The following is a 27,919-nucleotide window of genomic DNA, read 5'->3' as shown; positions in this document are numbered from 1 at the left end:
TGTTTTCCAAGTCCATGCCAAGGTAGATTAGACGATTGGCCTCCGCCAAGTCTCCTGGCACTACACATTATTTCCGTGATTAGCGTGAGGGTGGATAAGTGGTGCGCCGTTGCTGTCCTATGCCTTCGCCGCCGGCCTGCCTCTTGTCTTCCCTCTTAATAAGATCTGATTCATACGACGCTGGCGACACAGGCTGCTTCACTCACAATTATTCTGGCTGCAGCCAACGAACTAGCCGAGGTAAACATATCACACCATCTGTTAATCTCACTCAATTCTCATCTTGTATCATATTGAACTTCTACATCAGATTTTAGTTATTTTGGTTGTGTGATTTATGCGTCGCTCACTAGGGTATAGGCACCTGCAGTCGCTCAAAAGCTCGGATCCGTCAATGCTTCGCCGGGCATTCATAAACAGTGATGGTTGTTGCGTCCCTGCGAACTTCGACCAGACGATCTAATTCGACCTAGCGGTATAGGGGATACGGAGGGGCTGGATTTAATTCTAGGTATGTGTTCTGCCTACATTGATTAATTTTTGCTAACTAAACAATAAAATTCCCTAATACAATCAATGACGATTTGCCATTCAAACCTATATAAAGGCAAACTAAAAGCCAACCATTTGATAATACAAAATTATTCTAGTTAGTATATCTTAAATTTTCGTATGACAATGTTTTCTAGCATTGGCATTTCACTATCACCTTCGACTTCTTGGCGCGTATATGGAATTGTTGACCAACATTAACCATGCTCCAGCTACAAGAATTTTTTTTTGTCTAGGCACAAAGCTAAATGCGAATGCTACTTCATTATAAAACTATTAGGTAGTATGTGAGGCACAAAAAAATTTCTGCCTTCATTGCCATCTGGCCCCTATGCTCAAATCCTGGCTCCGCCCCTGGGCGCTGGAGAGGAGGATAGAATGGATAGAATGCGGGGAGAGAGCCAGAGGCATGCATGCATGGCGGCTTGTGCAAACGTCGCTTGATTAGACAAGGGCGGATGGATTCTTGCCGTGAATCTGTGCCAGACTTATTGCAGTTGAGAAGGCCAACTAGTCGAGGTGCCGCAGTCGACTAGAGTTATTGGTTTGGCTTCTTCAGCAAACTCCCTCCGTTCCTCTATGTAGTGCGCAGAACTTTTTTGCCCATATTCCAATATGTAGTGCGTATTAGCTACTTTGGGCGCTTTTGGACCGAACTAGCCCCGCAGCAACACTCCCGCACGCAACGCTAGCCTTTATCCCCTTCCTCCGGTTCCAACTCCACGGCGGCGGAGATTTCAGGAGATGGAGGCCGGCGTCTCCGGCATCTCCGCATCCGCCTCCAGCGTCGCTTTGTCCACGGCCGGCGCATCCGGTGTCGTCGCTTTCGTATCCGGCGTCGTCGCGTCCGTATCCGACGCCTTCGCTTCCACGGCCGAACTCCGGCGTCATCGCATCTGCTGCTGGTGTCTCCGCCTCCGCATACGGCGTCGTCGCGTTCACATCCGGTGCCTCCGCGTCCACGGCCGGCCTCCGGCGTTGTCGCATCTGCTGCTGGTGTCTCCGTTGCCACTGTGCCCCTGGAGGCCTGGACTGCATCCCGGAGAATGAGCTCCAGCACGAGCCCACGGACGCCGGGGAGCAGGGCCACCAGCTGCTGGAGCTCGGCGCGCGTGTGGAGCTCGTCCACCAGCCGCCAACGCACCCAGCAGTCGTGCCTCGAGTTTCGTCAGCAGCGCGCGTGGCCGTCCCCGGCACCCTGCCGTCGCGCGGCCACAGCTGTGCATGGCTTCCTCGGCCAGCTTCCCCACGTCCATGCCTGATCTTCAAATGATGGGGCTGATCTTCAAATGATGGGGCTGACTGTAGGATCTTTGTGATCTCCAAGTGGTTGCTGGAGATAAGCTCCGACAGGTACGTTTCATTCCATGTTTGACCATCTCTCACGGGTACTCGGAATCTCGGATGCCACTACATTCAATATAAAGAGCTGCACTGATTATGCGTTCTTTCATATAAAAGATTGAGTTCCCTAACTTCAGAGGGAAAGTAAATTACCTAAGAGACACCAAAGAACTGCACTGATTCCTCAGATGCATTGATTTAGTCACCCAAGCTAGTTAGATCACTTTGAACGGGATTTTAAAGTTTTCCCTCTCTGAGTAAAATGGGTTCTGACTGAGCACATTGAGCACTTACAATCTTGCTTCACACTTTGACCTCTCTTAATTTTACGGTTTGTCCTATGATTCAATGAAGAATTAGAGAAACAAGAAAAGAAATTATACTCCACAACTTCTGATTCTTCACTGGTAGACCGAAGAGCTCAATGTTTTCCTCAACATTCTAGGGGTTGAAATCCTTCGGTTAAATCAAACCTTCAGGGATGTAACATCCATTTTAAGCTTCATGCACGAGCCGTACTCAATAAATGCACTGATGCCTTAATTATTTTGTAATTAATAACCAAAACCCACTAGGGGGAGGTGTAAATGTGCTTGCCTAAGATATGACACCCATGTACTACCAAGCAGGCAAAGTGTTGGCCACCTCATCTCCGAGCAAACCGAGAGGAGGCAGCCGGCTATCGTAGCATGCAGGGAGGCAAGGCAACGTTAGAGCATGTCCAGCCGTTGGCCCCTCCAAGACGCATAAAAATGGCCCCCTGGGGCGAGTCGGCAATACAATCGGCGCTGGGGCGGTTGAGCATCCAGCCGTCGCCCTCAGGCGTCGATATTGTCCCATTTTTTGGTCCACTTTCAGCGAATAAAGGGCCCATATGGGCGAGAATAGGCCCATATTCGGCGTGGTTCGTCGTGGTTCGGCGTTCAATTATCAACATAAATATATTTTTATCACATAGTGCATCACAGAAAATCAAATACTTCAACAAAATAGTGCAACAACAAATCGTTCAATACAAATTATATAGTTCAACAAATAAAAACTCATCACACTTCGCGCCCGGCTTCGCCCTTGAGCCTCCATAGGTGATCCACCAGATCCTGCTGCAGTTGATGATTTACCTGTGGGTCTCGGATCTCCTGACGCATACTGAGGTAGGCAGTCCAGGTTGCCGGTAGCTGGTGATCAACTTCGGCTAGAGAATCCTACGTGTAGTATGGTTAAGTATCAAACACTGGCTCTTCTTGCTCGCTCTCGATGGTCATGTTGTGCACGATGACACAGCAAGTCATGATCTCCCACATTTGATCTTTCGACCAGGTCTGAGCAGGGTACCGGACAACAGCAATTCGAGATTGGAGCACACCAAATGCCCGCTCGACATTCTTCCGGCAAGCCTCCTGCACCTTGGCAAAGTGGGGCTTCTTGCCTCCTGGCACAGCGTTTGAGATAGTCTTCACAAATGTAGACCATCTCGGATAGATGCCATCAGCTAGGTAGTACCCCTTGTTGTAGTGCCGCCCATTGACCTCGAAGTTCACCGGAGGAGAATGACCTTCAACAAGCTTGGCAAAGACAGGGGAGCACTGCAGCACGTTGATGTCATTGTGAGTTCCTGGCATACCAAAGAAGGAGTGCCAAATTCAGAGGTCCTGTGTGGCCACCGCCTCAAGTACCACACTGCAACCGCCTTTGGCGCCTTTGTACATCCCCTGCCAAGCAAATGGGCAGTTCTTCCATTTTCAATGCATGCAATCGATGCTTCCAAGCATCCCAGGAAATCCTCTTGCAGCATTCTGTGCTAGGATCCGAGCAGTGTCTTCCGCATTGGGTGTTATCAAGTATTGCGGTCCAAACACTACCACCACTGCCCGACAGAACTTGTAGAAACACTCAATGCTGGTGGACTCGGCCATGCGCCCATAGTCGTCGAGTGAATCACCGGGAGCTCCGTATGCAAGCATCCTCATCGCTGTCGTGCACTTCTGGATCGAGGTGAATCCAAGTTTGCCGGTGCAATCCATCTTGCACTTGAAGTAGCTGTCGAACTCTCAGATGGAATTCACAATCCTGAGCAATAGCTTTCGGCTCATCCGATAACGGTGCCGAAATGTTTTGTCGCCGTGAAGTGGAGCATCGATGAAGTAGTCGGAGTAGAGCATGCAGTAGCCTTCGAGACGATGCCGGTTCTTTGCTTTCACCCGCCCCGGCGCCGAGCCACCTCGCCGCGGCTTTTCATTGCTCGCCAGCAGCTGGGCGAGGGCGGCGAGCACCATGAGATGCTCTTCTTCCTGGACGTCGGCCTCGGCTTCCTCCTCCAGCAGTGCGACAAGCGCTTCCTCGTCATCCGAGTCCATCGCCGAGGCAGGAAAATCGCCGAACACCTTGCGCCCGGTGGGCGTGTACCCCACCGATAAACTGCCCCTCTGCGGCCGGAAACGGCAGCCGGAAACGCCCAGCTGCTGGTGGAGGGGCTACCTCGGCGAACCTCTGCTATTTTTCTGGCGGGGATTGGCTATATAGCGGTGAAGGGCGACGGGCGGCGCCGGAATACAGCTAGTGGCGGCCGAGGGCGCGGGGGGGTGGGAGGTAAGTCGGGGAAGAAAAACTTGACTTTTCACCTGACGGTGTGGGCCAGCCGCGCTTTTCCCTTGCGCCGGAGCCCCCCGATCGCCCCTAGTTCGCCGGGTTCGGCCTGCGACCGCCGGACCCAAAAACGGGCCGAACCGGCACTTTTCGGCATCCTGGGGCGCGACTGGGGCCTTTTTTTGGCGCCGGCGCCGAAAAAGTGGCCTGGGGGGCTGTTGGGGGCGCAGCTGGAGATGCTCTTAGTCTATAGGCGCAACAGATGGTCTGACTTGACGCAGCAGTGCAAGCCCACCTTTTGTCCGACCCGGACCATGTAACCTTATCTCGACCAAGTATATTAGGCGAGATAGGGCCCTCTCAAGCGGCACCCAATACGTTCTAGAGCCATCTAGGGCTTGATTTTTCACCTAACCCCCTCTTCCACCTTGGCCTCTCGAGCACTCAAGCAATACAATCCAAAGCAAGCAGGAGTAGGGTGTTACCTATTCAAAGAGGGCCAAACCAGGGTAGGGCGCATTTCTGGTGTGCAACCATTCAGATTCGCCACTCGCCCCCCTCCAAATAAAGCAGACGTCTCTCAGTGACACTCTATGATCCAAAACACTAAAAAATATAAAATGTATTTAATATAAGGATAAGTATATTTTCGTTCCTCAACTATTTCGAAAGTCTACAAATGATCCCTCAATTTTAAAACCAGCAAATCCTAGTCCCTCAACTTTCGAAACCGGATAAGTTTAGTCCTTCCTACCATTTAGGGTGGTTTGGTGCTGATGTGGACATGGTTTTAACTAAAACTAGACATGTCACGTAAGTTTGACCGCCATGTCACACAGGTTTGACCGCCACATCAGTATCCACAAACTCACCGTGGCCACTGTCATCGAGCCACACCTCCTGTAGCCTGTAGGAACTTGCGACAACATACGGGTGCCGCCCAGAGGGCGTTGTGCTGCAGCAGCAGCACCTCCTCGGCAGCTCGTCAGGAGGCGGCGGCCGGCTGGGGTCAGGCGTGCTCTATGAGATTGCATATGGGTATGTACACGCACCAAAGCTGGCTTGGGTTCCACCAGAAGACAATACACACGTACAGTAGAGCTGCTGGACCGATTCACAGGAGACTAGCTAGAGACGTACTAGATGGATTTTTGCCGGATTGGAAAACGCCTTGACTCTCACCGGGAGAGGAGCTCGTGCCTCCGCCGCGTACAACCGGAGCTTGAGAAGCACCTCGCCATGTCCTTAAGCAACCTGGATTGACAGTGTGCACGGAGACGGGGTATCGGAGTTGAGCCTGGGCGTGGATTCATCCGCATCAGCCGGTAGGGCCATGCACGAGGTCGCCCATGGACATCCTTCGCTCGCCTCAGGACGCACTGGTGACCCTCGAGTGGTAACGGCCACAAACTGCAACGCTTCTTCTTTTAGGCTGCTGCGCAAAACCGCTCATCAGAGGCACCAGGACGTTGGGCGGGCTGCTGGGCATGGCCTCGGTGTCGAAGAAGGGCACGCCGTAGACCTGCTGTGCGGCCCTCGACGCCACCGTCCAAAAATATAACAGGCGCATGACATGTGTTTGATAAAATGCCAAAAAAACATGCCACGTCATCAACAAAACCACACAAAGCGGTATGAGAGACTAAACTTATCCGGTTTGAGAAGTTGAGGGACCAAGGTTTGCTGGTTTTAGAGTTGAAGGACCATTTCTATACTTCGGAGAAAATTAAGGGATGAAAAATATACTTATCCCTTTAATATACTATAATATGATCTATTTTCTAAATCCTGGAGCAGTTACTAGTGGCACGTACGTAGAACCAAAGTCACGCCACTGGTAGGTGACATCCTAATGTGGTGTGGGGCATTGGGGCTTAGAGCACGCCACTGGTAAGTGGTTACTAGCTCCTTCAATCTTGTTTGATGAATCAATCGCCACAGCTTGATGGGTCTTGACCCTCGAGTCTACGGTCATACACATACGTCAGACACCGAACCACTCATTGCATTGGAGATTGGACATTGCTGGCTACTCGTGGAGGGTGTCCTACTCTGAATTTTAATAAGCCATATAATGAGTCGTGAATGACGAAGGGAACACAGACGGAAACAAGCAATGTTGGTATATAGTACATAATTACCCTATATGAAGTGTGAAATAAGATCTTTATCATTTTAGGACGTGTGCCAAATTAAAGCAAAATTATGCATGCAATACATACATGAATATGGTTATTATCCTGAGGGTTTCGCTATACACACACTCCTCTATTGTAAGATCGATGACTACTCATTTTACAAATCATCCACAGCTAACCCAGGCCTAGAGGATATTGGCCGGAAAAAAAAAATGAAACTTCGCCAGCTACTTCGCCCCTGGCTCCGCCTGCAATCATGTCAAGTTCTGATCATCAAGACATGCAGAGAGCTATGCAATGTCCTAACCCCATTGAAATCTGATCAATCAACGATCCATTGAACGAAGGTAGCTACACCGGGCCTGTTTGTTTCGGTTTTCATCCGGTTTTTCGTTAATTAACCAGACAATTCTATTCTTCTTAATTAATCGATTAGACAAATCTTTTATCTCTGTTTAAAGAAATATGCCATTGACGAACAGGAAAGGTTGTAAAAATACGTTGTAAATTACATAGAAACCTGTATCATGGAGTTCCCCTTATTACTGTTGTTTTGGATTTGTGCACATACACTATTCTATACTGTTCATTCGATGAAGTTGAGATACTATTACTGGGTTGGTCACCTTGACAGCGCTCTATTATCTATGTATATACTCCCTTTGATTCTTTTTACTCCGCATGTAAGAGTTGTCTTAAGTCAAATTTTGTAAAAGTTGACAAAGTTTGTATGAAAAAATATCAACATTCACAATACTAAATTAATATCTTTAGATGCATCATATGGGATTAATTTGCATATTATATAACTTTCTATTATATATGTTTATATTTTGTAATATAAGTTGGGTCAAACTATAAGAAGTTTGACTTAAGACAAATTTTATACACTTAGAGCAATTCCAACGCGGCGACCCATTTCATTCGCCGCCGTCCGTTTGAGTCGCCGCGGACATTTGTGACAGCTCAACGCGTCGACCCATTCCCAAATGGCGTCAGGCCGCGCATCCTCTCGGTGTTCGCCGCGTCCCACGTGGCGGCCGTCCAACTACCGCCCATATCTTTATTAATGATGCGGGACAACCGTGGGCCCACGCGTCAGCGACGGCAGTGTGTCCTTTTTTAATCCGAGCGTGCGCGGGGGAGGGGGGGTGCGTTCTCATCCTCTTCACCCCCAATTGTCAACTCATTGTAGCCGATTGTTGGCTCTATTATTAACCATGCTCTTAGAGTGACAAAGTTGTAGGTAGGTGATGCAACCTGTCGACATGTCTATCCAAGGAGGCGAACACACTGACAAAGGAGTAGTATTTATTACGTTGATTATACATGTGGCACATCAAGGAACGAAAATTACTGGAACAGAGAACTGCAAAGAAATACAGATGACAGGATGGTTGATACAGACGCCCATTAAGGAGCATGGGCACGAGTGAAACGCCAGCGTTTTTCCTCCGGACGGTGTTAGCTAGAGCCTAAAGTCTAAAGCCACAAGGACAGCTTCATCTTGTAAGCACATGAACTCGAGATGATCATGGGTGAGCAGGGATCCCTGGAAGCACCACCAGCGGGCCGGTAATGGTGCTGGTACCGGTAAAGGTTCCCAGGACCGGCAGGTCTGGCAGCCCCAGCACCTTGGACTCGTCGACGGCACCACCGGCACCGGCACCGCGTGCCGTTGCCAGTGCCTGGTCCTTCTGGTTCAGCTCCCTCCCGTCGCAGTACGCGAGCGCCACCAGTACGAGGAGCGCGACGGCGAGGCACTTTGCCATGTTGCTAATACTACTGAGGAGATAGTCTAGCTTGTGCGGCTTTGTGATAGTGTTGGGTGGCTGTGTTGGAGTGAGCTTAGGCTTAGCATCGTCTACGCTGCTTCTTAATCTTATAGGCGAGCTGGACGGGGTGGCGGGGGTGGTGAGGCGGGGTGGCCGTGCGTCGTTGGCGCAGGAGAGGAGGATTGAATGGTAGAGGTGCGACAGGCGGGCTGGTCACGGGCAAGGGGAGAGGCATGTATGGGTATAGCGGAATGCGGTGGATTGGAATGAGACTAGCCACAATGGATAGTAACATAGACTAGTAACATGGGCCTTTATAGTGGGGAGTAACATATGTGTGGTAACATGGAGCACTTCATTTATTAGACTATAGACACAACTTGCCTTGATATGTGTGATGTTACTCATACTAGTAGTAACTAGCTATGTTACCACTACCATCTCTTTCTTCATTTATTACATGTCACATCATCTATTTAACCTAGATATGTGTGATGTTACTACCTATGTTACTCCCACTGTGGGTAGTCTGAGGCGGATATCCGTGCCGACGGGTCCTATCGCCGTCGAGAAGGCAAGGTGCCGCTGTCGAATTAGAGCATGGCTAATACATAGCCGGGGTGCTGGCTATATACTAATGCCATTCCACTTAAAGCCTTCTTAAAAGGGCAGTACTAGGCGCCGGTCGACCGGCCCAAATTTGGGCCGGTCACCGCGCAGCCGCCTGATACGTGCGCCCTGGACCATAGGATTGCCTCGCACACGTCCCTTTCCTTCTCGCGAGCGACGCCGGTCACGCAAATCCCCCTGCTTGTTCATCGTTCCCCCGCGGCTTTCTGCCTCTGCCTCCATGGCGTCGCTCTCACCGGCGCAGCTCGCTGGCTACATGGTTGCATCGCTCGTGCGCCGCGTCTATCCGCCCCTATGTAGCAAAAAGCGTTGTCGGTTCCAACAAAACAGCCCGCATGTCGCAACATCCCTCGCTAGTTCGTTGCTCCTGTCATAGTCGTCGTCATCACCATAGGTTCCAGCAAAATTGGCCGTCGGTTCCAGCAAATTTGGGCGATGGTTCCAGCTTTGCGAATTTCGTAGCTCCCCCGACACATCTCGCCTGAGGGAGAAAAGCGGCTGCCGGCAGATGGATCCAATACAAAAATCAAAAAGATGGGATGGTAGCAAAAATCTAAGACGGTGGTAGCAAAAACAAAGGATGGTAGTAGCAAAAATTTAGAACTGGTTTCATAAAAAATCAAAGATGGGCGGTAGCAAAAATCAAGACTTAGCAAAAATCATATATTGTGGCAACAAAAATTGAAGCTGGTTCCAGCAAAAACAACCCCCACTTACTGATCCTGGCAAAAAGAGTCATTGGTTCCAGCAAAACAAAACCCCGGTTGTAGCAAAAATTGCCGCCGATTGCAGCTCCTGCCGATGCTGATTCCAGGAACTCCGGCGTGGTGTTTGACTTGCAGCAGCGGCTGCCGCGGCGCATCCCCTCGGTACAGCTGGAGCAACTCTGGCGTAGTGCGCAGCTAGATAGCTCGCAGCGGCTCGCGGTGGTGGTGATGAGACAGCTCGCGGCGGCGGGGTGTGGTCGTGAGTCGGCGATGCACGGCGGGAGTTGTGCTTCTCTGGTGTGCTTTTGATGCAAGGCGGGGCTGGTGCGAGCTGGGAAAATATCAGGTGCTACGGGAGCACCTAAGTTTAGGTGCTCCAAGAGCTTCTCAGTCATTGGATCTGAAATCCAACGGTCATCTACAGATGCGCTGGACCCGATTTGCAATACCAAATTTTTGGGGGTGTTCTTTGAATAAAAGCGTGAGCTCTCTCCTCGACCTTCGGATCTCAGATCTAACGGTTGAAAAGCTCCTGGAGCATCTGATCTTAGGTGCTCCTGTAGCACCAGATATCTGTGACGCCCCCGATTTGACCGTACACTAATTATGCACGCAAATGTGTACGACCAAGATCAGGGACTCACGGGAAGATATCACAACACAACTCTAAAACATAAATAAGTCATACAAGCATTATAATACAAGCCAGGGGCCTCGAGGGCTCGAATACAAATGCTCGATCACAGACGAGTCAGCGGAAGCAACAATATCTGAGTACAGACATAAGTTAAACAAGTTTGCCTTAAGAAGGCTAGCACAAACTGGGATACAGATCGAACGAGGCGCAGGCCTCCTGCCTGGGATCCTCCTAACTACTCCTGGTCGTCGTCAGCGGGCTGCACGTAGTAGTAGGCACCTCCAGTGTCGTCGTCGACGGTGGCGTCTGGCTCCTGGACTCCAACATCTGGTTGCGACAACCAGATAGGAAGGAAGGGGGGAAAAGAGGGAGAGAAGCAACCGTGAGTACTCATCCAAAGTACTCGCAAGCAAGGAGCTACACTACATATGCATGGGTATATGTGTAAAGGGGCATATCAGTGGACTGAACTGCAGAACGCCAGAATAAAAGGGGGATAGCTAGTCCTGTCGAAGACTACGCTTCTGGTCATCTCCATCTTGCAGCAGGTAGGAGAGAGTAGATTGAAGTCCTCCAAGTAACATCGCATAGCATAATCCTACCCGGCGATCCCCTCCTCATCGCCCTGTTAGAGAGCGATCACCGGGTTGTATCTGGCACTTAGAAGGGTGTATTTTATTCGGTATCCGGTTCTAGTTGTCATAAGGTCAAGGTACAACTTCCGGTCGTCCTTTTACCGAGGGACACGGCTATTCGAATAGATAAACTTCCCTGCAGGGGTGCACCACATAACCCAACACGCTCGATCCCATTTGGCCGGACACACATTCCTGGGTCATGCCCGGCCTCGTAAGATCAACGCGTCGCAGCCCCACCTAAGCACAACAGAGAGGTCAGCACGCCGGTCTAACCCTATGCACGCAGGGGTCTGGGCCCATCGCCCTATGCACACCTGCACGTTGCGTACGCGGCCGGAAGCAGACCTAGCCTAGTGGTGTTCCAGTCCAATCCGGCGCGCGCCACTCAGTCGCTGACGTCAAGAAGGCTTCGGCTGATACCACGACGCCGGGATACCCATAACTACTCCCGCGTAGATGGTTAGTGCGTATAGACCAAATGGCCAGACTCAGATCAAATACCAAGATCTCGTTAAGCGTGTTAAGTAACCGCGAACGCCGACCAGGGCCAGGCCCACCTCTCACCTGGGTGGTCTCAACCTGCCCTGTCGCTCCGCCACAAAGATCCACTTGCGGGTACTCCTACGAGCCGACCCGACTTTAGTCACCACATGTATCATGTATATAATATATAAGTATATACCCGTGATCACCGCCCAGGTGATCACGGCCCGATAGTATAGCACAGCAGACGGACAAGAATGTAGGGCCACTGATGGAAATCTAGCATCCTATACTAAGCATGTAGGATTGCAGGTAAAGGTATCAACAGTAGTAGCAAGGATAGGCTATGCATCAGGATAGGATATCGAAAAGCAGTAACATGCTACACTACTCTAATGCAAGCAGTATAGAGAAGAATAGGCGATATCTGGTGATCAAGGGGGGGGCTTGCCTGGTTGCTCTGGCAAGTAGGAGGGGTCGTCAACTCCGTAGTCGAACTGGGCAGCAGCAGGGTCGGTCTCGTAGTCTACCGGAGAGAAGAGGGGGAAGAAAACAGTAAATACAATGCAAACATAAGCATGACGATGCGTGACATGACAATGAGCGGTGCTAGGTGTGCCCTAACGCGACAGTAGGTGGTACCGGCGAAGGGGGGGAACATCCGGGAGGTATTCCCGATGTTTCGCGTTTTCGGACAGACGGACCGGAGGGGGAAAGTTGCTAGTTCGATAGGTTAGGGAGGTGTGGTGGACGAACGGACTGCGTATTCGGATTCGTCTCGTCGTTCTGAGCAACTTTCATGTAGAAAACATTTTCATCCGAGTTACGGTTTAAAAGATATGAATTTTCAAAGATTATTTGAATTTCTGGAATTATTTAATTAACAGAAAAGGGATATGACGTCAGCATGATGTATGAGTGACGTCAGCGGTCAACAGTCCGGTTGACTGGTCAAAACTGATAGGGGGACCCACCTGTCATAGACAGTGGGTTAAACAGAGTTCAAACTAATCTAAATTTAGTTAGTAAAACTACTGGGCCCACCTGTCAGTGACTGATCAGGTTAATTAATTAGTTTTATTTATAAAAACATTTTTTTGTTAATTATGCGGCGGGGCCCGCATGTCAGTGGTTGGGCCTGCCCAGTCAGCAGTTGACTGGGGTCAACCCAGTCAACAGGGCCCAAGGGCCCACACGTCAGCCTCACAGGGGAGGCCACGCGACGCCACGTCGGCCACTGGCCGGAGACGCGCCGGAGTTGACTCCGACGAGCCAAACGCGGCGGCGCGGCTCAAGAGGGGCGCGGGTTTCGCGCACAGGGGGTCTGCGGGGTTGTGGCTGGGCGCGTTCGACGCGGCTCGGCGCCGCGCGTCCAACGGTGGTGGCCGGAGTGGCTGGAACGGACGGGGGCGAGTGTTGCGAGCTCGCCGGCGGCGAGGTGCTTCGGGCGAGCAACGGGATCGGTGGTACGGCGCGAGATCGGGCAATCCAGAGGGCGGGGCGAGGCCTACGTGCACGCGCGAGCAAGATGGGCGCTAGCTAAAGACCAAAAGGTCGCCAGAACGACGCCGGCGACGTGCTAGGCGGCGGCGAGCTCGGGCAAGTCGAGGACGGCGGCTAAAGGGAGTAAACGGCGAAGGGAGAGGGCTAGGAGGGCTAGGAGGCTCACATTGAGCCTGCAGGTGTGCGAGAGTGAGCTCGGGGGAGGCTCGAGGCGGCGAAACGGGGCGGCGATCGACGGCGGCCGTGCGGGGAAGACGAGCTCGGGGAGGTCGTTGCAGTGGCTCGAAGCTTCAACGGAGAGGCGGAGGTGATGTAGTCGAGGGCGGCGACGGCGTACGACACGGCGAAGTGGCGATTGGGGCACGGTGGCCGCGGGAACGACGGTGAACGGCGGCGACCGCGTCGGGCGTGGGGAAGGAAGGAGCGGCGTGGATCTGGGGGGGGAAGAGAGAGGCGCAGGGGCCGAGAGGTGAGCGAGGGCGAATGGGAGAGGTGCCCGAGGAGGCGGGGGGGCGCTGGCGTCCTTATCCTCCCCGTCGCCGGCGAGGGGGTGCGGCGGGGACCGGCCCCTGTTCCGACCCCGGTCGGGGGAACAGGGAAGGGGAGGGCGAGTGGGAGAGGTGGGCTAGGCCGGCTGGGCCGGGGGTCCAGTGGGTGGGGCCTTCTCCTTCTTCTTTTTCTTTTTTCTTTGTCTGTTCTGTTTTCTGTTGTATTTTCTTTTTATTTGTTTATTTTCTTTTCTGTTTTATTTCATTTAAAAGTATTTATGCATTTTATAAAAATGTGTTTTCTCCATAATAATTATCAGTGCAATTTCTGGCATGGCCCGAACATTTTTGTTTAAATTTTTGAAAACTTTTATTTTTCACTTTTAAATTTAATTGAAGTTTGAATTAGGAGTTTGAAAAGAAATGTGATTCAAATGTGATCAAGCCCTGTTTAGCAACATGATTAGCTTAATCACAGAGAGTTACTGTAGCATGATTCTCGGGGTGTTACAATATCCTCCCGGTGCGAGCTGCTGGCAGGTGGATCGGAAGAGAAGAGATGGAAGGGAAAGTACTAGCGAAAGAATAGGAACGAGAATGAGTGGACCAGAGCATTGCACCTGAGAAGATAAGGAAACAGAGGAGAAAAGCGGTGCAAGGGACCCTACTGCGCGTCACGCTCCGCGTGTGACCGGCCGAAATCGTGGCCGGTCGACCGGGTGGCACCGTTTCCCTTCTTAAAAGCCCACTAATATAATTGATTGACTATAAGCTACTCCCTCCGTTTCGAAATAGATGACCCAACTTTATACTAATTTTAGTATAAAATTGGGTTATCTATTTTAAACCGGAGGGAGTATGTATTAATTGAATGTAGCAATTAAGAGCATAATTGGTTTGATGCCAACAATTGGCATTGCCAATATTTGACAAGCCAACATTTGGCAAAATCAAAATTTACCAAATGTTGACAACTTTTTATGAGGTTGAGAAGAAAAATTGATCGCCAACCAATCACTAGCCAACATTTGGCATTTGTCAAAAGTTGGCATGCCAACTTTTAGCATCAAACCAATCATGCTTTAATGCTTGCATGCGAACGAAAGGCAATGAAACACGTCTGATTGGCAGAGACGAAGTAACGCCGGCCTTTTAGCTCTCACGTCGCTGCATGCAACTTCCTTTCTCTCGTTTGTTGCGCTGCAGCCCGGTGACTAGCGAAGCGCCCGCTGCCTTCTCTTTCATGCTTTCTCTCTCCTTCACGTGAGATTTTGATGACCTGTGATGTCTTGTACTCTCTGTAAACTAATATAAAATGTTTTAGGTCATTAAAATAGTGATCTAAAATGTCTTATATTAGTTTACAGAGGGAATACTAGTCTGCTGACTGTGTACTATTATACTTGCTTTTATGGAATTAGAAGAGCCTATTATTAGTTTTTTTTCATCAGCAGATATTTTCCCGATCAAGGTCGGGGGCTCCTGGAACTGCTCCTGATCCTAGATGGAGCTGGCCTAGCTGTTTTTTCCTGCAAATTTGTGTCACTGGTTTAGGTCCTGTTTGTTCTAGTTTTTGCTTTTACTTTTGCAGTTTTTTCATTTTAACCAAGAAGTCATAAAAGCTCCTGCCCAAAAGCCATAAAAGCTTCAAAAGCACATATTTAGAAGATTTTATGGTTTTTTGCTCAAAGTGAAAAAGTTACAAAAGCAGTACTAAAAGCCGAGTTAATTGCAAAAAACCACCACATTTGGGGCATCGATTGGAGAAAACCACCTAGTCCCTAATTTTATGCAAAAATCATCGCGTTTTCAGTAAACTTTTTGCAAAATGCACTGATGAGGTGATTTAGCCCATTTAATCATTTTCTAACAGATGGGACCGGAATGTAAGAAGCTGACCTGGCAAAAAAATTAGATACACATCACTGGATCTAAAAACAAAAAGCAATCAACCCCCTGCTCCCCTGCTCCCGATCCGATCAGGAGGAGGCAACCGCGCGCGCTCTCCCTCCTCCCGCAAGATGGGGACGAAGCCCGACATGCCTGACATGGTGGGGGGAGCCAGCTGGTCGGCCGCGCCGGCGGTGGAGTTCGGTCGGTACCCGAAGACCAGGTCGAGCGGTCGGGGTCGTCGTGGACGACGAGGGAGGCGCTCGTGGCCTGGGGTCGCTGTCGCGCCGTTCCTGCTGGTGCTCGCCGGCGACAAAATGCCGGTGGATCTTCAAGATCCAGCCATGGCGGACGCCGTGCAGCAGTGCACGAGCCGGTGCTGCTCCTCCGCTTTGCCTCCCACCGCGTGCTCCAGCACGGCCTCGCCCTCTCGGCACTGTCCATCCACACGGGCGACTCCGGCCTGGTGAACGCGGTGGCGAGTTGCGGCAGCAGGCCCCTGTTCAGGCCCAAGGAGGCAACCGTGGTGCCTACCCCGTGCCCCCAGTACGCTGTTGTGCTGCTGCGCGCTGATGCTGGGTGTCCCCTGCAGATGGCCGAGGCGCGGCCAATGCAGGGCCAGGGTGCCGCCGGTCTTCAAGGTCGCGAGCAGCAGTTGAGCTTTCGCTGCTGCCGGCGGATGGCACCGCGCTCCTGGGCGTCGAGTGGCCTGGGCGTGCCGTGTCCCGGCTGCTCCTCTTCCCGACTGCCCCCCTGGCCCGACGGCGAGATCCAACAATGTGCAGCTGGCAGCCCGACGCGCAAGCCCTCCGCCCAGCGCGTCGCTCCTGCGTCCCCGGCGAAGCAGCACGGCGGAGGCCATGAACCCGACGGCCAGCGCGCCTCTGCCGGGGGGTGGGGGGGCTGATTGCTTTTCTGTTTTAGATTAAGGGGGGCGTGTGTAAAATATTTGCTCTTACAATCTGGCCCCACTTGTCAGAAAATGGTTAAATGAGACAAATCACCTAATCAATGCAATTTGCAAAAAGTTTACTGGAAACACGGTGATTTTTTTACAAAATTAGGGACTAGGTGGTTTCCTACGATCGATGCCCTAAATGTGGTGATTTTTTGCAATTTACTCCCAAAAGTCCAAACAAACACGGCCTTAGGATTTTTGTGATCTGCAAGTGGAACGTGGCTGCCTTGCTGTAGATAAGCTTTGACTGACAGGTTCGTTTTCGTTCTCGTATTTGGCCGTCTCTGACATGTACTCTCGGATGCCGCTGCATTCCATTTAAGATACCGTACAACCGCTGACAAGTGCAGTGCCATCAACAGCCATATAGCAAGGTAATATTTACGCCAAAATGTGATTACTTAGACATTCAGAGATTTTCGGAAGTGAAAATTGGGAAGTTTCTTAACAAATAATAGCATGCTATTGGTTATCTGGTCATCGAACCTTAACCATAATAACATATTCATGTGCAAAAATAATCAGTGCTTAGAAGTTTCTCAATAAATAATAACATGCTATCAACTATCTGGTTAGTAAAAATTGGGAAATTTCTTATTAGCGGCATTCTTTATTCCCATTTATAAAAAAATGTTGTTAATATACAATTAACTTAGAAGAGTCCCACTTATGTACAACTTCCTTCAATAAACGTATAAATAGTAATATGGACCGTTGTCATGTTATATGAATAGGCCGTACGAGTGTCAAATAGACCGTGCCACGGAAAGTCCGCCCAATTGGGCCGGCCCATTTCCGCCCGTCGCACACCCCCTCCTTCATTGGCTAGGCCCGGTTACTTTTTCTTGGTTCTTTTAATCTATACTACTATTAAACGAGCGAACTGGTGAATCGTACTTTGCCAGAAAATCGTCCGCCAAGTACGTTTTCCCTCAAAGCGTAATTGTCTGATGTCCCACGTCCGCAACTCCTCGGCTACAATCACGGACGAGGCTTGCCTGCTCCCGTCCCGTGCTCCCATCCATGCTCCCGTTCCACTCATTCTCGATCGAACGGCTGGCCCAGTTTTCGTCTCCCACGCCCCTATTCTGGCCCAAAAAAGTCGTCGTGCTCCCGTATTTCCCCTGTACCCAATACGTAGTACCCTCCTTCCCCTTTCTCCTCACCTTCCGACAGCCGAGCGTGGACAGCGGAGAGATCCAGTGAGTCAGTCGGCGTCGTTCCCGTCCCAGATGTCGTCCCTCTCCTGCCGCAATGCAGGCTCCGCCTCATGGTTCGTTCTTGCGCTAAAGAGACGGAGATGGTGGAGCTCGGGGCGGGGATAATGGTGAAGGAAATATGCCCTAGAGACAATAATAAAGTTATTATTTATTTCCTTATATCATGATAAATGTTTATTATTCATGCTAGAATTGTATTAACCGGAAACATAATACTTATGTGAATACATAGACAAACAGAGTGTCACTAGTATGCCTCTACTTGACTAGCTCGTTGATCAAAGATGGTTATGTTTCCTAGACATTGACATGAGTTGTCACTTGATTAACGGGATCACATCATTAGGAGAATGATGTGATTGACTTGACCCATTCCGTTAGCTTTGCACACGATCGTTTAGTATTCTGCTATTGCTTTCTTCATGACTTATACATGTTCCTATGACTATGAGATTATGCAACTCCCGTTTACCTGAGGAACATTTTGTGTGCTACCAAACGTCACAACGTAACTGGGTGATTATAAAGGTGCTCTACAGGTGTCTCCGAAGGTACTTGTTGGGTTGGCGTATTTCGAGATTAGGATTTGTCACTCCGATTGTCGGAGAGGTATCTCTGGGCTCACTCGGTAATGCACATCACTTAAGCCTTGCAAGCATTGCAACTAATGAGTTAGTTGCGGGATGATGTATTACGGAACGAGTAAAGAGACTTGCCGATAACGAGATTGAACTAGGTATTGAGATACCGACGATCGAATCTCGGGCAAGTAACATACCGATGACAAAGGGAACAACGTATGTTGTTATGCGGTCTGACCGATAAAGATCTTCATAGAATATGTGGGAGCCAATATGAGCATCCAGATTCCGCTATTGTTTATTGACTGGAGACGTGGTACATAGTTCTCGAACCCGTAGGGTCCGCACGCTTAAAGTTTCGATGACGGTTATATTATGAGTTTATATGTTTTGATGTACCGAAGGTTGTTCGGAGTCACGGATGTGATCACGGACATGACAAGGAGTCTCAAGATGGTCGAGACATGAAGATTGATATATTGGAAGCCTATATTTGGATATCGGAAGTGTTCCGGGTGAAATCGGAATTTTACCGGAGTACCGGGAGGTTACCGGAACCCCCCGGGGGCTTAATGGGCCATAGTGGGCCTTAGTGGAAGAGAGGAGAGGCGGCCAGGGCAGGGCCGCGCGCCCCTCCCCCCTAGTCCGAATAGGACAAGGAGAGGGGGGTGGCGCCCCCCTTTCCTTCCTCTCTCCGTCCTCTTTCCCCCTCCACTCCTAATCCAACAAGGAAAAGGGAGGGAGTCCTACTCCTGGTGGGAGTAGGACTCCTCCTGGCGCGCCCCCTCCTGGCCGGCCGCACCTCCCCCCTTGCTCCTTTATATACAAGTAATTCCCAAGCTCTTCGTGATGCTGAAATCGACGAAGGTAGAAATCAAGAAAAACATCAAGTGTTGATGGTTAACATGACCACTAGTTTCAAGAAAAGGGCAAAGGGAAGAAGGGGAACTTCAAGAAGAACGGCAAGCAAGTTGTTGCTCAAGTGAAGAAGCCCAAGTCTGGATCTAAGCCTGAGACTGAGTGCTTCTACTTCAAAGGGACTGGTCACTGGAAGCGGAACTGCCCCAAGTATTTGGTAGATAAGAAGGATGGCAAAGTGAACAAAGCTATATTTGATATACATGTTATTGATGTGTACTTTACTAGTGTTTATAGCAACCCCTCGGTATTTGATACTGGTTCAGTTGCTAAGAGTAGAAACTCGAAACGGGAGTTGCAGAATGAACATAAACTAGTTAAGGGTGAAGTGACGATGTGTGTTGGAAGTAGTTCCAAGATTGATATGATCATCATCGCACACTCCCTATACTTTCGGGATTAGTGTTGAACCTAAATAAGTGTTATTTGGTGTTTGCGTTGAGCATGAATATGATTTCATCATGTTTATTGCAATACGGTTATTCATTTAAGTTAGAGAATAAATGTTGTTCTGTTTACATGAATAAAACCTTATATGGTTACACACCCAATGAAAATGGTTCGTTGGATCTCGATCGTAGTGATACACATATTCATAATACTGAAGCCAAAAGATGCAAAGTTAATAGTGCAACTTATTTGTGGCACTGCCATTTAGGTCATATTGGTGTAAAGCGCATGAAGAAACTCCATGCTGATGGGATTTTGGAATCACTTGATTATGAATCACTTGATGCTTGCGAACCATGCCTCTTGGGCAAGATGACTAAAACGCCGTTCTCCGAAACAATGGAGCAAGCAACAGATTTGTTGGAAATCATACATACTGATGTATGTGGTCCGATGAATATTGAGGCTCGTTGCGGGTATCATTATTTTCTGACCTTCACAGATGATTTGAGCAGATATGGGTATATCTACTTAATGAAACATAAGTCTGAAACATTTGAAAAGTTCAAAGAATTTCAGAGTGAAGTTAAAAATCATCGTAACAAGAAAATAAAGTTTCTACGATCAGATCGTGGAGGAGAATATTTGAGTTACGAGTTTGGTCTACATTTGAAACAATGCGGAATCGTTTCGCAACTCACGGCACCCGGAACACCACAACGTAATGGTGTGTCCGAACGTCGCAATCGTACTTTACTAGATATGGTGCGATCTATGATGTCTCTTACTGATTTACCGCTATTGTTTTGGGGTTATGCTTTAGAGACAGCTGCATTCACGTTAAATAGGGCACCATCGAAATCCGTTGAGACGACGCCTTATGAACTGTGGTTTAGCAAGAAACCAAAGTTGTCGTTTCTTAAAGTTTGGGGCTGCGAAGCTTATGTGAAAAAGCTTCAAACTGATAAGCTCGAACCCAAATCGGAGAAATATGTCTTCATAGGATACCCAAAGGAGACTGTTGGGTGCACCTTCTATCACAGATCCGAAGGCAAGACATTCGTTGCTAAGAATGGATCCTTTCTAGAGAAGGAGTTTCTCTCGAAAGATGTGAGTGGGAGGAAAGTAGAACTTGATGAGGTAACTGTACCTGCTCCCTTATTGGAAAGTAGTTCATCACAGAAATCTGTTCCTCTGACTCTTACACCAATTAGTGAGGAAGCTAATGATGATGATCATGTAACTTCAGATCAAGTTACTACCGAACCTCGTAGGTCAACCAGAATGAAATCCGCACCAGAGTGGTACGGTAATCCAGTTCTGGAGGTCATGTTACTTGACCATGACGAACCTACGAACTATGAGGAAGCGATGATGAGCCCAGATTCCGCAAAATTGCTTGAGGCCATGAAATCTGAGATGGGATCCATGTATGAGAACAAAGTGTGGACTTTGGTTGACTTGCCCGGTGATCAGCAAGTCATAGAAAATAAATGGATCTGCAAGAGGAAGACGGACGCTGATAGTAGTGTTACTATCTACAAAGCTAAACTTGTCGGAAAAAGGTTTTTGACAAAGTTCAAGGTGTTGACAACGATGAGATTTTCTCACTCGTAGCGATGCTTAAGTCTGTCCGAATCATGTTAGCAAATTGCTACATTTTATGAAATCTGGCAAATGGATGTCAAAACTACATTCCTTAATGGGTTTCTTAAAGAAGAGTTGTATATGATGCAACCAAAAGGTTTTGTCAATCCTAAAGGTGCTAACAAAATATGCAAGCTCCAGCGATCCATCTATGGACTGGTGCAAGCATCTCGGAGTTGAAATATACGCTTTGATAAGTTGATCAAAGCATATAGTTTTATACAGACTTGCAGTGAAGCCTGTATTTACAAGAAAGTGAGTGGGAGCACTACAGGATTTCTGATAAGTATATGTGAATGACATATTGTTGATCGGAAATAATGTAGAATTATTCTGCAAAGCATAGAGGAGTATTTTAAAGGAGTCTTTCAAAGAAGGACCTCGGTGAAGCTGCTTACATATTGAGCATCAAGATCTATAGAGATAGATCAAGACGCTTGATATGTTTTTTCAATGAGTACATACCTTGACAAGATTTTGAAGTACTTCAAAATGGAAAAGTTAAAGAAAGAGTTTCTTGCCTGTGTTACAAGGTGTGAAATTGAGTAAGACTCAAAGCCCGACCACGGCAGAAGATAGAAAGAGAATGAAAGTCATTCCCTATGCCATAGGTTCTATAAAGTATGCCATGCTGTGTACCAGATCTATTGTATACCCTACACTGATTTTGGCAAGGGAGTACAATAGTGATCTAGGAGCAGATCACTGGACAGCGGTCAAAATTATCCTTAGTGGAATAAGGATATGTTTCTCGATTATGGAAGTGACAAAAGGTTCGTCGTAAAGGGTTACGTCGATGCAAGTTTTGACACTAATCTAGATGACTCTAAGCCTCGGTCTAGATACATATTGAAAGTGGGAGCAATTAGCTAGAGTAGCTCCGTGCAGAGCATTGTAGACATAGAAATTTGCAAAATACTTACGGATCTGAATGTGACAGACCCGTTGACTAAAATTATCTCACAAGCAAAACATGATCACACCTTAGTACTCTTTGGGTGTTAATCACATAAGCGATGTGAACTAGATTATTGACTCTAGTAAACCCTTTGGGTGTTGGTCACATGACGATGTGAACTATGGGTGTTAATCACATGGTGATGTGAACTATTGATGTTAAATCACATGGCGATGTGAACTAGATTATTGACTCTAGTGCAAGTGGGAGACTGAAGGAAATATGCCCTAGAGGCAATAATAAAGTTATTATTTATTTTCTTATATCATGATAAATGTTTATTATTCATGCTAGAATTGTATTAACCGGAAACATAATACTTGTGTGAATACATAGACAAACAGAGTGTCACTAGTATGCCTCTACTTGACTGGCTCGTTGATCAAACATGGTTATGTTTCCTAGCCATTGACATGAGTTGTCATTTGATTAACGGGATCACATCATTAGGAGAATGATGTGATTGACTTGACCCATTCCGTTAGCTTAGCACAGGATCGTTTAGTATTCTACTATTGCTTTCTTCATGACTTATGCATATTCCTATCACTATGAGATTATGCAACTCCCATTTACCGGAGGAACACTTTGTGTGCTACCAAACGTCACAACGTAACTGGGTGATTATAAAGGTGCTCTACAGGTGTCTCCGAAGGTACTTGTTGGGTTGGCGTATTTCGATATTAGGATTTGTCACTCCGATTGTCGGAGAGGTATCTCTGGGCCCACTCGGTAATGCACATCACACAAGCCTTGCAAGCATTGCAACTAATGAGTTAGTTGCGGGATGATGTATTACGGAACGAGTAAAGAGACTTGCCGGTAACGATATTGAACTAGGTATTGAGATACCGACGATCGAATATCAGGCAAGTAACATACCGATGACGAAGGGAACAACGTATGTTGTTATGCGGTCTGACCGATAAAGATCTTCGTAGAATATGTGGGAGCCAATATGAGCATCCAGGTTCCGCTGTTGGTTATTCACCGGAGACGTGTCTCGGTCATGTCTACATAGTTCTCGAACCTGTAGGGTCCGCACGCTTAAAGTTTTGATGACGGTTATATTATGAGTTTATATGTTTTGATGTACCGAAGGTTGTTCAGAGTTTCGGATGTGATCACGGACATGACGAGGAGTCTCGAGATGGTCGAGACATGAAGATTTATATATTGGAAGCCTATATTTGGATATCGGAAGTGTTCCGGGTGAAATCGGAATTTTACCGGAGTACCGGGAGGTTACCGGAACCCCCCGGGGGCTTAATGGGCCATAGTGGGCCTTAGTGGAAGAGAGGAGAGGCGGCCAGGGCAGGGCCGCGCGCCCCTCCCCCCTAGTCCGAATAGGACAAGGAGAGCGGGGCGGCGCCCCCCTTTTCCTTCCTCTCTCCCTCCTCTTTCCCCCTCCACCCCTAATCCAACAAGGAAAAGGGAGGGAGTCCTACTCCCGGTGGGAGTAGGACTCCTCCTGGCGCGCCCCCTCCTGGCCGGCCGCACCTCCCCCTTGATCCTTTATATACGGGGGCAGGGGGGCACCCTAGAGACACAACAATTGATCATTTGATCTTTTAGCCGTGTGCGGTGCCCCCCTCCACCATAGTCCACCTCGATAATACTGCAGCGGTGCTTAGGCGAAGCCCTGCGTCGGTAGAACATCATCATGGTCACCACGCCGTCATGCTGACGAAACTCTCCCTCAACACTCGGCTGGATCGGAGTTCGAGGGACGTCATCGGGCTGAACGTGTGCTAAACTCGGAGGTGCCGTGCGTTCGGTACTTGATCGGTCGAATCGTGAAGACGTACGACTACATCAACCGCGTTGTGCTAACGCTTCCGCTTTCGGTCTACGAGGGTACATGGACAACACTCTTCCCTCTCGTTGCTATGCATCACCATGATCTTGCGTGTGCGTAGGAAATTTTTGAAATTACTACGTTCCCCAACAAATGGAGGTGGTGATAGTGGAGGTCGTGGCGGCGGCGGAGGCCGCGGCGAGCGACGAGGGTGTCCCCCTTCTAGCGGCTATTCCAGGCATGTGGCGTCGTCTTCGGTGCCGCTAGCACCATTCCCGTGCCTGCCGAGGTTGGCTTGCCCCGCTCCCTCTCTTCCTCCTATGTACTTCTACACAATTCAGATGTCTAGTCTGATTTCTTCGCCATTTAGTCTCGGGCCAAATCCATTTTTCCCCTAACTTTGTCTCGACCTCATCTTTACCCCTAAATAAAAACAGTGCTCAACTTTGCCCCTCTTCCGTTAAGTGCGGTTATAGAAATGCCCTTCCGTACATTTTCCGTCCAGTCAAAGGCCTTTGACCGTTAGATTTTTCTATACGCGCACTTAACGGTCAAAGGCCTTTGACTGGACGGAAGATGTATGGAAGGGCATTTCTATAAGCGCACTTAACGGAAGAGGGGCAAAGTTGAGCACTGTTTTTATTTAGGGGTAAAGATGAGGTCGGGACAAAGTTAGGGGGGAAAATGTAAATCTCCCTTTAGTCTGTGATCTGAGCTATTTTGTATGTAACTACTGGTATTTGAGCACACAAGCACAAGGGGATATTGAAAATTAATTTGGTCCATACAGAGATTTCTTAATAGCTCAACTTTTGTTGTGCAAAATTGTAGATCGAAATTAGCTTCTACATGTCCTGGATACCTATCTAGCTGTGTTTAAATTCACAATTAATTTATATCATTGTTCTGTGCGTACTGAAGGTGCTCAGCTTGATTTACTTTTTCTAACAAGATGGTTAATTTTAGGATGCAACAAAAGGAAAGCATAGTTTAAATGCAGTGGATTCAGTCTTGGAAAGGTCTTGCATTGCACAAAATACTAATGATGTCGTGTACTGATTGAATAAACTAAAATTTAATTAGCTAGTGGTGGTGATGTTTGCATACAGGATGAGGCCAGAAGACGGTTCAGTGAAGTGAACAAATTACTCCTTTCATCGATGCATGCAAAGTCATATTTTTGGGTCGATAGTTCATACTGATCTGCGTGACACTGGCACTTCATTACCGCAGTGATCGACTACTAGTCTGCTTGTCAGGTTAGGCAAAAAAGTGTTGTTGGTCATATGTACAGCTTATACCTGATGCAAACCAAGCGTAACTGCATCTTGGTTCACATTGCTTGTATAGCAGTATAGAAAGTAGAAATCACAATATTCCTATTAATCTCATCCAACCTGAGGGCTACCATTGTTTGGCAACTTGTCTATAATGAGTTGACAATAATTACAACAGATGAAAAGTGGAAACGTAATTCCTGTGTTCCATTCATAGTCCTTTAAGCTATGAACAGATGGTAACACGGAAAATAAGTGAAATATGTTTAATTAATATAGATAGTATCCTTCAATCCATGGTCGTATACTCATAGTTTCTAATATAGTTGCAAGCAAATACATGAGATAAAACTCTATAACATCGATTAAGCAGGCTTCTGTTGGAAGAATGGTAGATCTTGTCCTGGCATCATCGTAGGGGTAGAGGCACCAATGGTGAGATTATTTTCTTGGAAGGATGATAGATTCTATCCTAGCATCATCATAGGGGTAGAGGTACCACTGGTAGGAGTCTGTTGTTGGAATAATGACAGATTTTGTGCTGGCATCATCATAGGGTTAAAGGTACGACTGGTAGGATTCTGTAGTTGGAAGAATGGATTCTGTCCTGGCAACATCGTAGGGGTAGAGGTACCACTGGTAGGACCATGTTGTGCCAAATAGGGGTATAGATGATTTGGCAGAGCTCCCAGATGACCCTATGCAAATAAATAGGAAAGCTTAGGTCGTTGAAAATTAAAAAAGGAGAAAAATTTACAAGTAGCCTTCTTATACCATTTGGGCTGGGTTGTATTGTGGTAGATACCCCGACATTTGGTTTGTCAAAGGCATTCCAGGTTGTAGTTGTAAATAATCGGCGGTCTTCTTTTTCTTCTTTTTTTTGCTTTCTCCAAGTCACCAACGGGTCTTGCTGATCCTGGTCCAATATTTTCTCCCAAATGACCCTATGAAGATTAATAGCAAGCTTAGCAACACTAAAGTTTGAAAATGAGAAAGTTAAGAAGGGCAGACTTCCTATATACCAATAAGATTGGGTTATACATAGGCATTTGAATTGTGAAAGGCATTTCAGGTTGTAGTTGTAAAGAATCATCTGTCTTCTTTTTCTTATTTGTTTTTGCTTTCTCCAAGGCACCAACGGGTCTTGCTGATCCTCGTACGGTCTTCTCCTTGACCTTCATACCTCTTGGCCTGCATAGTCCCTCGTTATGTTTTGAAACTCTACTAGAGTCGATGTTCGGACTTGCAACCATAAAGTTAAATGTAAGAATCAGTTTGAAAAGACTCCATGCAAGTAGTAGTATAGTATATACCTTCTGAAATAGAGGAATTACCCACATCTGGGTTTGGATCTGGATCAGTTCTATTTTTCAAGCATTTCTCCACATCTCGTGCTAGCTGCTCTACGCATTTAGCAGCCATGTCAAATGTTTCATCGGACTCTGCGGCACGAGCAGCTATGTGGATAAACATTCTGCACAAGTCTTTGTAGAAGTTAGACATTCTTGCTTTTAAATCCTCTTGCAGATTGTGATTGCTTGTTATCTCTAGCACTTTGGCATCAATTGTCCATCTATTCAATACATACTGTTTAGGGATATGCTTGATATTATTAATATCAAGTATCTTTAAGCAATGAGAGCAGAGGATTCCAGCAAATTCAAATTTCTTGCAACTACAATTGACTTTCTCTTTGTTCGGGTCAAATCGGACAACATGCTCACGTTGTGTGCCATGAAATTTTATTGTATAAACCTTCTGCTCTTTGTCACTATCATCACAAAGAAATGTGTCATAGTTGAGGGTCCGAAGCACTTGCTCCTCAAACATCTTGAATATTTTTGGAGTATACATAGTTGCAGCTTGCCTTAATACATAGCTATCTACTGCCTTCAGCTTGGGAGTAGTTTGTGACGCCTTGAAGTCACACTTCACCTCTACAAATCTTTTATCTGCAACTAGCCGCTCAAAATGCTCGAAGAAAGTAAGCATGTCATATTTAATACTAATGTACCGCTTCAGCTCATTATTCATGCTTTCACTTCTTTGGGTAGTGCTCATGTGGGCTGAGAATGTATTTCTGCCATACACTAGTGCCCATTGCTCCCTTTTCTCAAACAGCCTTTGTAGCCATGTATTGTCACGTAGACCATATCTGTCCAGCATTCTATTCCATTCATTTATAAAATCGTCTTCTTCCTCAATATCATATATACAATGCTGAAAATCAGCATTGAACTTCTTATATTCTTCAACAACCCCAGCAAGGTGCTTGCAAGCATTTTGATTCATATGCCACACGCAAAGTCTGTGCTGAGACCGAGGCAGGACTACACTGATTGCCTTGGCCATTGCTGCATCTTCATCAGTCAGGATTGTCCTTGGATGTTTCCCAGACATAGCTGTTAGAAATGTTCTAAAAAGCCAACCAAAACTTTTAGCTATTTCATCATAGACAAGTGTGGCACCAAAGACAGTAGTTTTCTTGTGATTATTAACCCCAACAATTAAACCAAATGGACGCCCATCATCTAGTTTCCTATATGTGGTGTCAAAGCATATAACATCACCATATAATGCATAGTATGAGATCATTTTTTAGTCAGCCCAAAATATATTAGTTATCGGATCATCCTCGTCAATTTGAATTGAATAGAAAAAATTGGGATCTTCTTTTACCTACTTCTCCATGTATTCTAACACTCCCCCGGTGTCACCTTTCTTTGCTTGCAGTGTTCTCTTAGAGTACAAACGATTTTTCATATCTTTGGGTGCAAACCCAAGATTTGGAAGTCCACATG

The 27,919-nt window shown here is 47.6% G+C and overlaps 1 protein-coding gene and 1 long non-coding RNA gene across 2 annotated transcripts; one reads left to right on the top strand and one right to left on the bottom strand.

Annotated features, from left to right (window-relative positions):
* The first annotated feature begins 998 nt into the window (after nucleotides 1-998).
* LOC123054580 (uncharacterized) lies at nucleotides 999-7,426 on the top strand. The gene is made up of 2 exons (XR_006426251.1): nucleotides 999-1,905; nucleotides 6,795-7,426. It is a non-coding gene; the product is annotated as an uncharacterized lncRNA (long non-coding RNA).
* Nucleotides 7,427-7,913: 487 nt separating this feature from the next.
* On the bottom strand, nucleotides 7,914-8,552 carry LOC123050049 (uncharacterized). Its single transcript, XM_044472893.1, has one exon. The coding sequence runs from the start codon at nucleotides 8,390-8,392 to the stop codon at nucleotides 8,153-8,155; it is 240 nt and encodes a 79-aa protein (XP_044328828.1). The 5' UTR covers nucleotides 8,393-8,552; the 3' UTR covers nucleotides 7,914-8,152.
* Nucleotides 8,553-27,919: the final 19,367 nt, after the last annotated feature.

This window comes from Triticum aestivum, chromosome 2D (assembly GCF_018294505.1).
Source record: "Triticum aestivum cultivar Chinese Spring chromosome 2D, IWGSC CS RefSeq v2.1, whole genome shotgun sequence".
NCBI lineage: Eukaryota > Viridiplantae > Streptophyta > Magnoliopsida > Poales > Poaceae > Triticum > Triticum aestivum.
Note: the sequence above shows the minus strand (reverse complement) of the source record. Positions and strands in the feature narration are given on the sequence as shown.